Source organism: Stegodyphus dumicola, chromosome 2 (assembly GCF_044657685.1).
Source record: "Stegodyphus dumicola isolate Sdum_Otavi_A_Nest chromosome 2, ASM4465768v1".
Lineage (NCBI taxonomy): Eukaryota > Metazoa > Arthropoda > Arachnida > Araneae > Eresidae > Stegodyphus > Stegodyphus dumicola.
In genome coordinates, this window is record NC_140769.1 from 21,336,922 (window position 1) to 21,350,000 (window position 13,079).

At 39.0% G+C, this 13,079-nt stretch overlaps 1 protein-coding gene across 1 annotated transcript in view; it reads right to left on the reverse strand.

Annotated features, from left to right (window-relative positions):
- The window catches only part of LOC118189905 (cytochrome P450 4V2-like), an 82,996-nt gene that overhangs the window by 32,729 nt on the left and 37,188 nt on the right, over window positions 1–13,079 (reverse strand). The window contains exon 6 of the mRNA XM_035360617.2: window positions 3,283–3,409. Coding sequence (XP_035216508.2) covers window positions 3,283–3,409 — 127 coding nt within the window. The remainder of the gene's footprint in view (window positions 1–3,282; window positions 3,410–13,079) is intronic.

A 13,079-nucleotide genomic window follows, 5' to 3' on the forward strand; every position in this document is an offset into this window, starting at 1 on the left:
CCAGTTGTGTATCGTGCGAACAGAAATGCGTGGATGACCTCCGAACTTTTTAAGGAATGGCTGAAGGATTGGGACAGAGAGCTACAACGCCAGTCGAGAAAAGTGCTGCTTCTTCTTGACAATTGTGCAGCACATCTTCATTTAGATTGCTTGATGAACGTCCAACTGGAATTTCTACCTCCCAGGACTACAGCTTTGGTCCAGCCAATGGTCATAGGCATCATAAAAATTTTGATGACCCTTTATCGTGCAAGGTTGGTTAATTACATCCTTGAAGCAATTGAAGAAAGTTTGCTGATCTCATCGTCAAAAGCCATCAAAGTCAGTACAAAGGTCAACATCTTATAAGCATTTGTGGCCGACAGCTGGCGAAACGTGAGCAGTGAGACAATTCAGAACTGTTTTTCTCGCTGTGGCTTTAAGCATTTGATTTTGGAGATAGATGTGGGCATGCTCATTGAAAGTGAAAATGATGATTTACATGTGGAACTTCAACAGGTACAAAACTGCGAAGAATTTTTATCCATTGGCAACGAGCTTCAATGCTGCGATGAAATGAAGATTACGACGCTGCAATCGTTGCTCAAGTTGCAGCAAAACACACGACAGCATCGGAACACCAAGAAAGTGTTGATGATGATGCCGCTAATAAGTTGGTGCAAGTGACAACCCAGGATGCGAGGTAATGCATTGAAACTTTGCGTCGGTATTTCATGCAGGAGGGAAATGAAGGCAGTTCTATTGCTGCGTTAGATGTTCGTGGCGATTTCGTTCACATGCAATCCGTCAAGAGAACGCGTCAGATCACACTAGATAAGTTCTTCAAATGTTGACTGGAACTTAGTAAGAAATTACTTTTATTGTGCTTCGCATGTTGAGTATCGTGGAGATTGTTTCTTAGAATTTGTATGCATGTTCGCCATATGTGTGTACCGCACTTTGACCAAGTTCATAATTACATTTTACTACATGATTTACATGTACATTTACTGTTTGCTACATATAGCACGTCCCGCTTTACAACATAGGACATGTTCGTATTATCGGACCAGCCGGTTATTAGGATCAAAACGATTGCTTCCCGATGTGGTCCGATTAACCGGAATCGACTGTATATGTATAATTATAATTACGGAATATTTCTAGTAAAATTCTTATATTTCAAATTAAGTGAAAAAAATAATGAAGATTTACAATTTGAAGTCTAAATAAATTCCAGTTTACAAATTCGTAATTTTTAAGTAATATTTAATTTTTTTTAATTTGGAAAAATTGGCATGGAAAAATGTACTAAGCACTAAGCAATGTCCAATAGTAGTGGATATGCACAATATTGTGACGCAAAAATTGTTAAAATTTAAATTACTCAAAAAATTTTAAAACTAATTAAAGCCATATAAATTGTAAAGAAAGAAAAACCATATAAAGAAGATATATAAGGAAAATTACTTAAGGATGATTAATTGAAAAGATAATGAAGCAATACCGATTCTTCAGGGGGAATTAGTTTATTTCACACTCCTTGTTAATCTAAACTCTGGACTACCAGCGCCATTACATCTAAACTCTGGACTGCCATCGCCGTTATATCTAAACTCTGGACAATCAGAGCCTTTACATCTAAACTCTAGAATAATTTTAACAAAAATGTAAATAGAACTCTGATTTGCTTTGAACTAGAACCAGAACCAGAACCAGAAATAGAAAAATTGTATAACGGAAAGCGCGTAATGTTCATGTAAACGTAATCTAATAATTGTATATAAATATACATAAATATAATCTGTTTATATATTTAATAGAAGTGGCAGTGGGAATTATTTTAAAGAATCTTTGAATTAGGATTTCTTTCAGAACAGAATGGAATCATCTTGTCCAACTCGAAGATAGAAAAGGTAACAGATTTCTTTTTTGCCTTTAGAATTTTGATTGAGAACCTACACTTCTTTCAAGCGTTCAAACATCGTGTTTTGTCCTTATTCCAAATATTTAATTCCCCAAAATGTAGCATACTAAGATGCATATGAAGAATTCCCATACACGATGCAAATTACTGTAAAATTATTTGGAATGAAAAACGTACTTAAATGGAAAAAAAAAAAAAAAAAAAAAAATACCTTTCTGTTCTAAAAGTTCGCCAACGGGTTCTTTCCCGAAGCGCCAACGGGTTCTCTGCGGATGAAAACCCTTCTTAATTATTAACAGCTCTAAGAACCAGCAATTTAAATAACTAAGTAATGCTTTTATTTTTATTAGTGTTTATTGTCATCTAAAATGAGAATAAATCAATTTTCTGGCTTAAATTTTAACAATATATTGTTAATGCTTTTCTAACAATAACCTTTCAGAGGATGGCTGGTGTGACATAAATAGATGATTAAACTGAAATAAAAAATATTATTGATTATCTAAGATGACGGAATAGTTTGATGCATCACTATGGTCATCAAAATTAGCAAACTACTGCTGGTGTAAGGAATATATTGTTTTCTGTATTAACTGGAATTTAAGACAAATTTTTTTCGTTTATCACGTTTAACCGGTTAATTTCAGTACATTAATACTAATTTATATTTTTCAAATGAATTTTTATCTCCGTTATAAATGCTTATATATTGTCTTATACTTAATATATTCTTTTCTGTGCTAACTTGAACTTAATACAAATTTATTTAGTATATCACGTTTAACCAGTTAGTTTTACATATACATGCTTATTATCTGTGAATTTATACTACCATATGCTAAATATATTGTTTTGTCTGCTAACTTGAATTTACATGCACTAAAAATCACGTCCACAAAATATCACGTTTACGGCTCGGCTCATCGCCGATGAAACGCGAGCTTGGCGAGTAAAAATGCAACGGGTTCTTTCCCGAAGCGCCAACGGGTTCTCTGCGGATGAAAACCCATTAAGTAAGTAATCTAATCAATGACGTGATCAAAACATGCAAAAATGTGAAAATAAAATATAATGCAACTAATAATGAAAATGCAATTCATTTCAAAGCTAAGCATCCCTTGGCTCGCATTGCTTTCGAAAGTCAAAAACCTTAGTGTCAAGTTTTAAATTAATTTGCAAGTCGTAGTGAATATTTAAATTCTAAATATACGGATTTTCAATAACAGTAACAGTTTTGTGTAGGGACAAAATTTCACGGTTTCTATCCTGTAGTAAGTTACAAAAGAGTGACTTTTAATGTTCTCATTTTGTTAGAAAATAACACTTTTACTGAAGCAGATAAACGGTAAAATTAAGAGGAATTTAAATATTCTTACCTTTCTAACGACATTACGTAACTTGTTCTCAGCTCTTTGAAACTTACGACCTGCGGAAGTACAGTAGAATATGGTATCGTACCAAAGCCATGGGTGGGAGAGTCTGTCTATCATGAGCTTCGTTAATCTGAAATAAATAACTGACCACATATAACAGCTTTCATTGTTACTTTATCCAAGCTTGAAAAATATTTGTTCACTTAACAAATGACTATTGAAATTAAGGCAAAATCCTAAGTAAAATATCAGCTAAAATATACACCTTTCTTGAAGAGCTGAAGGAACAGATGTTCCAGACTCACCGGTGATTGGATAAATGCTCTTTTTCTTCTTTTCGTGAAGCTTGGTACCTTCAGTGCCTTGTGCTTATACGCGTGAGGAATGCAACTTTCGAAAAATAAAAGCAAGGACACGGTCCCTTCACTCCAAAGGGAGAATCAGTTCAGTAATAATCCGTATCTCGTAATTAAAGCTCTTAAGAATTCTTCTAAATGCAGTTGGTGATAGAGCTCCCCGGGATTCGGTATCTCCCGGGGTTCTTATTACAGTAAGCCAATAGATCAGTCATTAGATCAATATCTCCTAGTTTAATCTTCTTTAGCATTGTGCTTCTGGACATTATGGTATTTTTTACAATGAATAATTGCATGTTCAGTACTTTCAATCACTAGACACTTATCGCAGTAAGGTCTAACCTTTGATATCTATACACAGGGCATAGCTAGAGTTTCCAGAGCCCGGGGACAATTGAAGAATTTGCGCCTCTTTCTGTGTGCCGAGAATGGGAAACATTTCATTTTGACGCCCCTTGGATAACCCCTCTTGCCCCATCCTAGCTACGCCACTGTCTATACAGGAGCTGATTTGTATCTAGCATCTGCATGTCTCGTTTTACTAATCGTAACTTCCATTGCTTTATTGATGTTTAAGACTTTGCTCCACTCTTTATAAACATCACAATAGCTGAGTCTGCGTCCTATATAAGAGGTTAACCAGCTATTAACTTGCTCATCATTGATGGCCTCAGTGAGGAAGTGACACGCATCTTCTGCTGAAAGATCATTAAACTTTTGGTCGTTTTCCTCCCTTGCCAGCTTGTCACATTTTTCATTCAACCCTACTTCATCGTGGCCCGGGATACAGATGATATCAAGAAAGTAAAAGGCTTTCATCAATCCACACAGCAGAATGAGAGAATTTGACTTTCTATGAATACAGTCAATAGCATTAGCTATTGACATGGTATCCATGAGGATGAGGACTTTATCACTCGTATTTAGTTTATCCAAGAGCCTGCAGAATGCCCAAGCCTTGGCGAAATTTATCGCCAAAAATTTTGTCGAGAAAACTGCCTTTTCATAGACATGTAATTGTGGGAAATTTAAATTAAATTGAGAAGGCAGAGCTTATTTATGTCATAAACGGGTAATTCAGCGGCCATATTTGCAGCAGTAGGTCGCATTTTCGTCGCTCCTCGTGTTTCGTCTTTAGCAGCGGAAGTTTTTATTTTCAGGTGCTGAAACAAGTTTTATTATTTAGCCCACATCAGTAGGAATACGTAGACACTAATGTTTTGGTTCTACGACCAACGGTTCATTAATTACGGATTCATTAATTTCTCAGTTTAACATCCAACGGGGCTGAACCTTAAATTGTTTTTGAGCGACCGCCGGAAGCCGAATCATATTGAATTTTATATCGCTGGAAAGAGGACCTTACAAGGAGTATTTACAGACCAGTTTCAAGACAATTGGTTAATTATACCGCTAGTAATTAATTTTTAAAGTAAGTGATTCTGCAGCCACGAGGTGTCCGTGACCCTCGACCTTTTCAAGCGATCCAACGACCACCTGCAGTCCAGCAACCCCCCAGCGTCAGCGACTTCCTTTCTATCAACAAAGGGGAAAGAAGACCAACAAAAGGGACTGTGTTTTAATTCGTCTTTTCGCTAATTAGGCAACTAACTGAAGTAGCTCTTCGGAACCTTCAGTTTTGGACTCCTCATGTGACAGGGATTACAGGGATATAAATTTCAATTTTTTTGGACGACTACAACCCGAGTTTTCATTTTTTGTGACTTTATTTTGGACAGGATTTTCACCTTCGCGCGCCTGTGTTTACGTACAGTGTTTACCTGATTTATGTCCATCTCTTGGATTACACAGTGACAATATTTGAACGATTTCTGCAGAAACTCATTATACAGAAGAAGAGCAGAGAAAATAGCGGCCAAGTGTCAATTCGCTTACCGCGGCTGCTTATAGATAGTACAGAGAAGGTTAGCAACCAAGGTAGGATTGCCTGTTTCTAATTAAATCAATTAGTTTAATTAAGAATCGCATTACTTACTGGTTAGACTCGGCTAATTTTAGTCATTAACTTCATATTATAAAATAGGCTTCAGGTATAACACCGGATACTGTATAATTATCAAACTATGTCAATTTGTGTCATTTTGTGCTATCTAATAATATCTATTACTGCTATGTTAATTTAATTACAGTTTCTAACGCTACAATTTTGCTGTGATTGTGTGCATTTAATTTGTACTCTGCACAGAAGGCTCTAGCTCCCATTACAAATCTGTTTTATTTACCTCAGTTCAAACTGGCTCATTAATTATATTAATTGCCAGTATAATTCTCTTGTATCAGTATTTGATAATATGTTTTTACGGAATGCATAAACAGTAGCATTTCTAATCAGAGCATTATGATTTAGTTTCTCTGTACTTTATTCTAAACTTTTACGTGTGGTAATTGGCTTACCAACGTGTTTTAATTAGGCAGTAATTAAACATAAATAGTAATACTATATTATTTGTGTGTATCCCTGTGCATATTATTCATTCCGTGAATGTATAATAGTACTATTACAGCATTCTGGTCACCTTTTATTATTCTATTTTATTAATTAGCATTAATTAATTTGTTGACCATTACAAATTTCTTCGAATAAGAGCATTAGCGTTACTTAAAGTGCAAGTGTGTGTGAATTACGAGCAGAGTTAGTGTCACAGTGAAATTTTACTGCAGTGAAAGTGAATAAGTGATTATTAAGTGCTTACAGTGATAAGTGTGCAAGTAATTAGTGCACAAAAAGTGTATTAGTGATTAGAGTTAGTGTCACAGTGAAAGTGAATAAGTGATATTAAGTGCTTACAGTGATACGTGTGCAAGTAATTAGTGCACAAAAAGTGCATTAGTGATTAGTGCTGATTAGAGTTAGTGTCACAGTGAAATTTCACTACAGTGAAAGTGAATAAGTGATTATTAAGTGCTTACAGTGATACGTGTGCAAGTAATTAGTGCACAAAAAGTGCATTAGTGATTAGTGCTGATTAGCACAAGTGCATTTACGTTCAGTGAGTGCATTTACGAGCAGAGTAAGTGTCACAGTGAAATTTTTACTACAGTGAAATGTATAAGTGATCTTTAAGTGTAACAGTGATACCTGTGAAGCGACTTCTGTGTGTCTCTATGTGATTTTACTCTTTGCATCAAATTCAGTGCGCCATCTCAAGTCCACAACTGTTTCTCGCACTGTATAGTGCAAGTGATTGCTACTATGACACGGCCATCAACCTCAGTGGCTGAGTACGACAATTCTAACTGCGACTCTGATCCGGCAACTCTTGCTGGCTCAGAATTAGACTATCACATAAAAATCAATAAGCTCTGCGAAAGTCTTAGAAAAACAGCCTCCATACAAAGACGAGGCAGATACCTTCTTCCTTCAGACGTAAACGTATCTCTCCTGGATTTGATAGACGCAGTGCACACTTTGGCACTCGAAGGTCCAAATTACATACCGAAACCTGAAGCAGCAGACGCCTGTACCAACACTCCCTCCATAGTCTGTTGCGGTTCATTGCACGGCACAGCTCCCAACGATTCATCAGCGCTTAGCGATACCGTCGTCAGTGTCAAAACATACGCGCAAGCAACCAGACCGAAGCCAAAACATACGGTTTTAATTTATCCCTCTGAGGGTACTGCACAGGGTAATAAGGACCTAAAAGCTGTCCTTAACGAAAATTTCCCTATTCAGAAGCTTGGAGTTAAAATCTCCTCCATTAGAAATCTACAGAAAGGAGGACTAGCTGTAGACTGTGTTTCCAAAGAGGACGTGACCAAGCTCACTACTAGTTTACAAAGCACGCAAGGACAAGTAATAGTCAAGATCAAGCAACCACTGACTAGACTACCACGAGTGGCTATCCACAACGTATCTCCTGACGTCCAGCCAGAAGAGATAGAAAATGCACTCGCCTCAGAACTCCACCTCACCAAAACAACAGCCAAAGTCATGTACCGACTCAAGGACAGAGGAAACACCGTCAAATGGATACTTGAATGTCAACCAGCAGCATTTAGAAGCCTCCTCCAGTCATCCAGGCTCTTCATTGGGTGGAGAGGACATAGGATTGCTGAGCACTTCGACACAAAAAGATGTTTCCGATGCCAGGAGTTTGGCCATCTGCAGCAAACATGCACCAATAGAATCTACTGTGCCTTCTGCTCTGGAAGTCACAGTGTTAAGGACTGTCACGCCAGCAGGCCAACATGCATCAACTGTTCAGACGTCAACTATAAAACGCGCAGCACAATGCCATGCAACCATCCGACCTATGATACCAACTGCCCAACGTATGGACGATACATCGAACGCGTCAGAAGGAGCACTCTCTATGAATAATGAACAAAAGCCGAACAGCACGACAACAGAACAAGCGATACGCGGGCCAACCCAAGAAACTTCAAGTGCGGAAGCTAATTCTAATCAAGCACAGATAAAGTGCACACAAATTAACTTACAACGGGCGGTAGGCGCGACCACGCAGGTAGTCCAGCATGCTATTCAATATAACTTAGATTTCTTGATAATTCAAGAACCTTATTGTCGCGAGGGACAAGTGGCAAGCCTACCAATGGCATGGAAAATTTTTCAGAAGAAAGCCAATGCAGAACAAGCACCACGGGCAGCCATTGTCTGCTGCAACCCCTCCTGGTCTCCATACGTAGTAACCACAGAAAGAGACTTCGTTACTATTCTAGTCATCTTTGAAGAGCAGCAATTCCTCCTAACCTCCGTCTACTCCCCGCCCACGGAAGGTCTTACGGATGTGACTTGCAACTTTATACGAGTGAAACAGAAATGCCCAACAGTACCTCACGTCGTTGGAGGAGATTTCAATGCACATAATACTATATGGGGCTACCAAGACACAACGCCTAAAGGGCGAGACATGGAAGACTTTATGGCCTGTCACGATCTACATTTACATAATAGTCAAGGGGCACAACCAACCTATGACAATACCTATCATAAAGGATGGCCTGATCTTACACTCTCAACTGCTAATTTTGCCAACAACTTTAGCTCATGGGATGTTCTAGATGATGAGAGTAACTCAGATCATCGATACATCCACTTCACACTAACACTTGAAGCCAGCATTAATATCCTCCAGAGATTCAAACTACCGGGCGGAAAGATACGACGACTGAAGAATGCCTTTCAGGAGTTGCTCATCAGAGAAGAAGACATACTAGAAGACCTTACCAACCCCCAAGAACTGGATGATTACACAGACCACATTCTGTCATTACTCAGACAAATATGTCAGCAGATCCTCCCTACAAGGACCGCCAAAAAACTCCAAGGCATATTCTGGTGGACGGGAAGACTGAGAGAGGTGAAACAGAGGTGCAGAGCTCTGCGCCGCCGCCTCAGATCTGCTACCAACGAAATTGTAGCTTCCAACATCCTTACGGCCTTTCGGCAAGAAAGGGCCGCCTACAAGAAAGCAATTCTTGAAGCTAAAATTAACAGCTGGAGATCTTTCTGCACCAGTAACAGTAATCCATATGGAATTTTACACAAACTGGCAACGCAGAAGATCTTCCAACCAGCGCAAGTACCAGTTCAAACAACAGCACCACATACTATGGGCGTAGCGGCCTCCACCGCCAAGGAACTTTTAAATGCTATCTTTCCCACAGATGATACACAAGCAGATACTTCAGAACAGAGGCAAATTAGAGAAGATACAAGCTCGCCATGCACACCGAACGATATACAGTTTTCTGCACAGGAGATACGTAATATATTCCGGTATCTGCCACTAAAAAAGGCCCCGGGTCCAGACGGACTCGATTACGCAATTATCAAAGTTGCATATCAGGCACGACCATCCTACTTCCATAAATACTACAACCAGCTTCTGCATTATAAAATATTCCCCACAGCTTTCAAAAAAGGCAATGTTGTATTATTTTTAAAAAAGGATAAAGACCCCCTAGTATCGAGTTCCTTTAGGCCAATTTGCCTTCTGTCGGCGATGGGAAAGATTTACGAGAAGCTCATCGTCAACAGGCTAAAATTTCATCTACATCAATACCAAAGCATTAGCCCAAGACAATTTGGCTTCAAACAAGGCAGTTCTACCATTCATGCCCTGCAGCGAATCCATGAAGTCATAATTCAGAACAAATCGCAGGGCTACCAGACGGCTTTTATATCGATAGATTTGCAAAGTGCGTTCGATACCCTCTGGTGGCCTGCCATCAGGCAGGCCCTCAGAGAGGCAAGATGCCCAAGAAATATCTTTCAAGTTCTGGACAACCATCTGGCAGACCGGCAACTGATGATCTCTAACAACAGTAGTACTGTTTCAATAACACAAGTGAGAGGATGTCCACAGGGGTCCTGTGCAGGGCCTCTGCTATGGAACCTCACCTTTAATAAAGTCTTAGAGGCAAGGTGGCCACAACATACTGTGTTAGTTGCATACGCGGACGACGCGGCATTACTGGTCAGAGGCCGCACACGCGCTGAGCTTGAAGCCCATGGCAGTGAGTCATGCACTATCTTTGCCAACCTCTGCGAAGAGCTAAAACTCAAAATATCCACCACAAAGTCCACTGCTATCATCTTTCCAAGAAAGGGTACAAATCCAACACGTAGCCCATGTATCAAACTACAAGGCCGGAATATTAAAGTCGTAAAAACTTTAAGATACCTTGGGGTAATATGGGACCCAGGTCTGACTTGGCTTCCGCATATCCAGGCACAAAAGATTAAAACATCTGCAATTGCCAGGAGATCACGACAATTCCAAGGCCGGAACTGGGGACGGAATCCCCACATTCAAAAGGTACTTTATAAAACTGTAGCTGAGAAGGTGGCACTCTATGCGGCAGCTATATGGGCACAACCCATGACCGCACGCAAGGTTAAGCAACTCCTATCACTACAGCGCCCATTCGCCATAGGCTTATGCAGAGCCTACCGCACCACTGCAACTTATGCAGCACTCACCTTGGCAGGCATCATACCACTTCATATCCAAGCGGAGCTAGAGGCCACATATACTAAAATAATACATCTACAGAAAGACGCAACCTTTGCAGGCACCTTACATAGCCCTGCAAATTACGAACATCCATGTACTCCTCTCCACACGCACCCAGCACACAAGGGACTTGGCATTCACACTGTCCTCAAACCGTCACGAAGTCAACCAGAAGGAAACCCTAATATGCACGCGTTCTACACAGATGGCTCGAAAACTGCTGAGGGTGTAGGTAGTGCCTTTATATACTACAGGCAAGGCCATGCTGCACACCATTGGAAAGGGCATCTCAATCCAAATAATAGCATTTTTCAAGCAGAAGTAGTTGCCATAACAGCTGCCATTGAATACGTGGCGCTCAACAACATCACACATGTGCAGCTTTATACAGACAGTATGTCGACACTGCTTGCTCTTGACAAACATAGTCACGCCTCCCCGCTGATCATACGACTGCAGCATATCCTAAAAGATAATCGGCACGCACATGTTGACCTAGTATGGATTAAAGCCCATGCAGGTAACATGGGTAATGAGACAGCGGGTGAACTCGCTAAAGAGGCTGCTTCGAACCAAAATGCCAGACCGATATCAGTATCAGCACCACCATCTTTCCTCAAAAGTCAACTGCGAAATGCCACTATCCAGTGGTGGCAAAGAGAATGGGATCAGGGCGACACGGGAAGGAGAGCGCATAGCTTCTTGCCAAAAGTAACCACGGAGCGCCTTATGGCAATCGCTCCCCTTACCAACTTCATTACTGGTCATGGTCCCTTCCCGGATTACCTCTACCGCCGCACCATCTCAACCACGGATCGCTGTGTTTGCGGGGGTGAGGGGTCACCGGACCATTATATCTTTCAGTGCCCACTCACGGAACAGTTCCACTTCCCGATACCAGCCAATATCTCAGCATTTCACAAGTTCCTAGCCAAAAACAGAGCGGCCATAAATAAAATCTGCAAAATAATAACCACCATTGCAGCATATGGCCAGGACCTCTGTCAACCAGAGTAATATGGCTTACATGCATTACTTGCACTGACATATGCACTCTAATGCTCTACCATCTAATCTCTGACTGCATAGGGAGCAGAAGAAAATTGAACACCATTTTTAGGTGTTTAATTTTCTTCTTTTGTTATAACCTATTAAGTGTTTTTTTTTTTTTTTTTTTTTTAACCGTGCCTGTATGTTAATTCAAATGTACTTCAAATGCCAGATGTCAAACAGTTGCCCCTGTATGGCCATGTATCCACACTTATAACTATTAAATAAACTCCAGGGGAGGACGCGGGACATATGCCTGTTAACCTCTGTTAAACTTCAGGCGTCCCCGTCCTCCGTCACCTGTCACCTGTCATAAACGGGTGGGACTAAGGTAATGAAACTACTGAAAGTCACAATAGTAATTTAGTTATAACTCTAAATTAAGTTCTTCATTCAAAATTTATATTTTTAACAATTAAGTTTTGGATTTGGTGAAAATAAGTATAATAAATTGCTTATTCTAAACTATCATGTTAGAGTAATTCAGTTACGCCATTTATTGAAACGGTAAACAACATCCCCCTTGCCTCCAATACTTGTATTTTAAACAGCTTAAATATTTTCAAAAACATTTTAGGCTTCGGCATTACTACAAATAATAATAATTTTTTTAAATTTAAATTTACGTCTTCGAGTCCTTTAATTTTACCATTTTCACGAATGATTTTCTTACTACACAACTTCATAATCCCTTATGTACTATTAAGTAGACAATATTCATTATTTTATAAAATTTTAAGAAATGACTGTAATAATAAAAAAGAATTTTTTACGGCAAATGAACATAATATATAGCTCTTATTTTTCTATTTCTCAGTTTCCTAAAGGATGCTGTACTTTCTTTGCGCATATTAATATTCCATACATCAATAATTAGCAAATATCTAATTTACTTTTACTAAAAACCATAAATTTGAAAATAATACACAATCTTTCAAATAGAAAATATAAAAAAGTGATATAAAATATAACAAGTGCAATTGCAATAGAAAACATTATGCGTTTAAATAAGAACGCAAAAATGAACTATTGGATGCAAGTTTGCAATTTTTGAGACTTTAAAGATCGTGAAACTAACGATATTCATCATAAGTCGGAAACATTAGCATCATAACAAAAGAGAACAAAGAAAAATCAAATTCAGAATTGGAGGCAAGGTAAATTGCCCATTCAAAATTTTTCTGAAGACCCACACATTTCCATCCGAAACATTATTTTTCTTCTTAAGTTTCATTTTGGATTCACGCCTCTCACATCTTAAATCTTAAATCCCACAAAAATTAGGGAGGAGAAAACTTCTATCCGGAAGAGATAGATGGTTTGGTTTGGTTTATTTAATTATGGTAAAACACACTAAGGCTATCTGCCTAAGGGGAGGAATGCCTTCGTG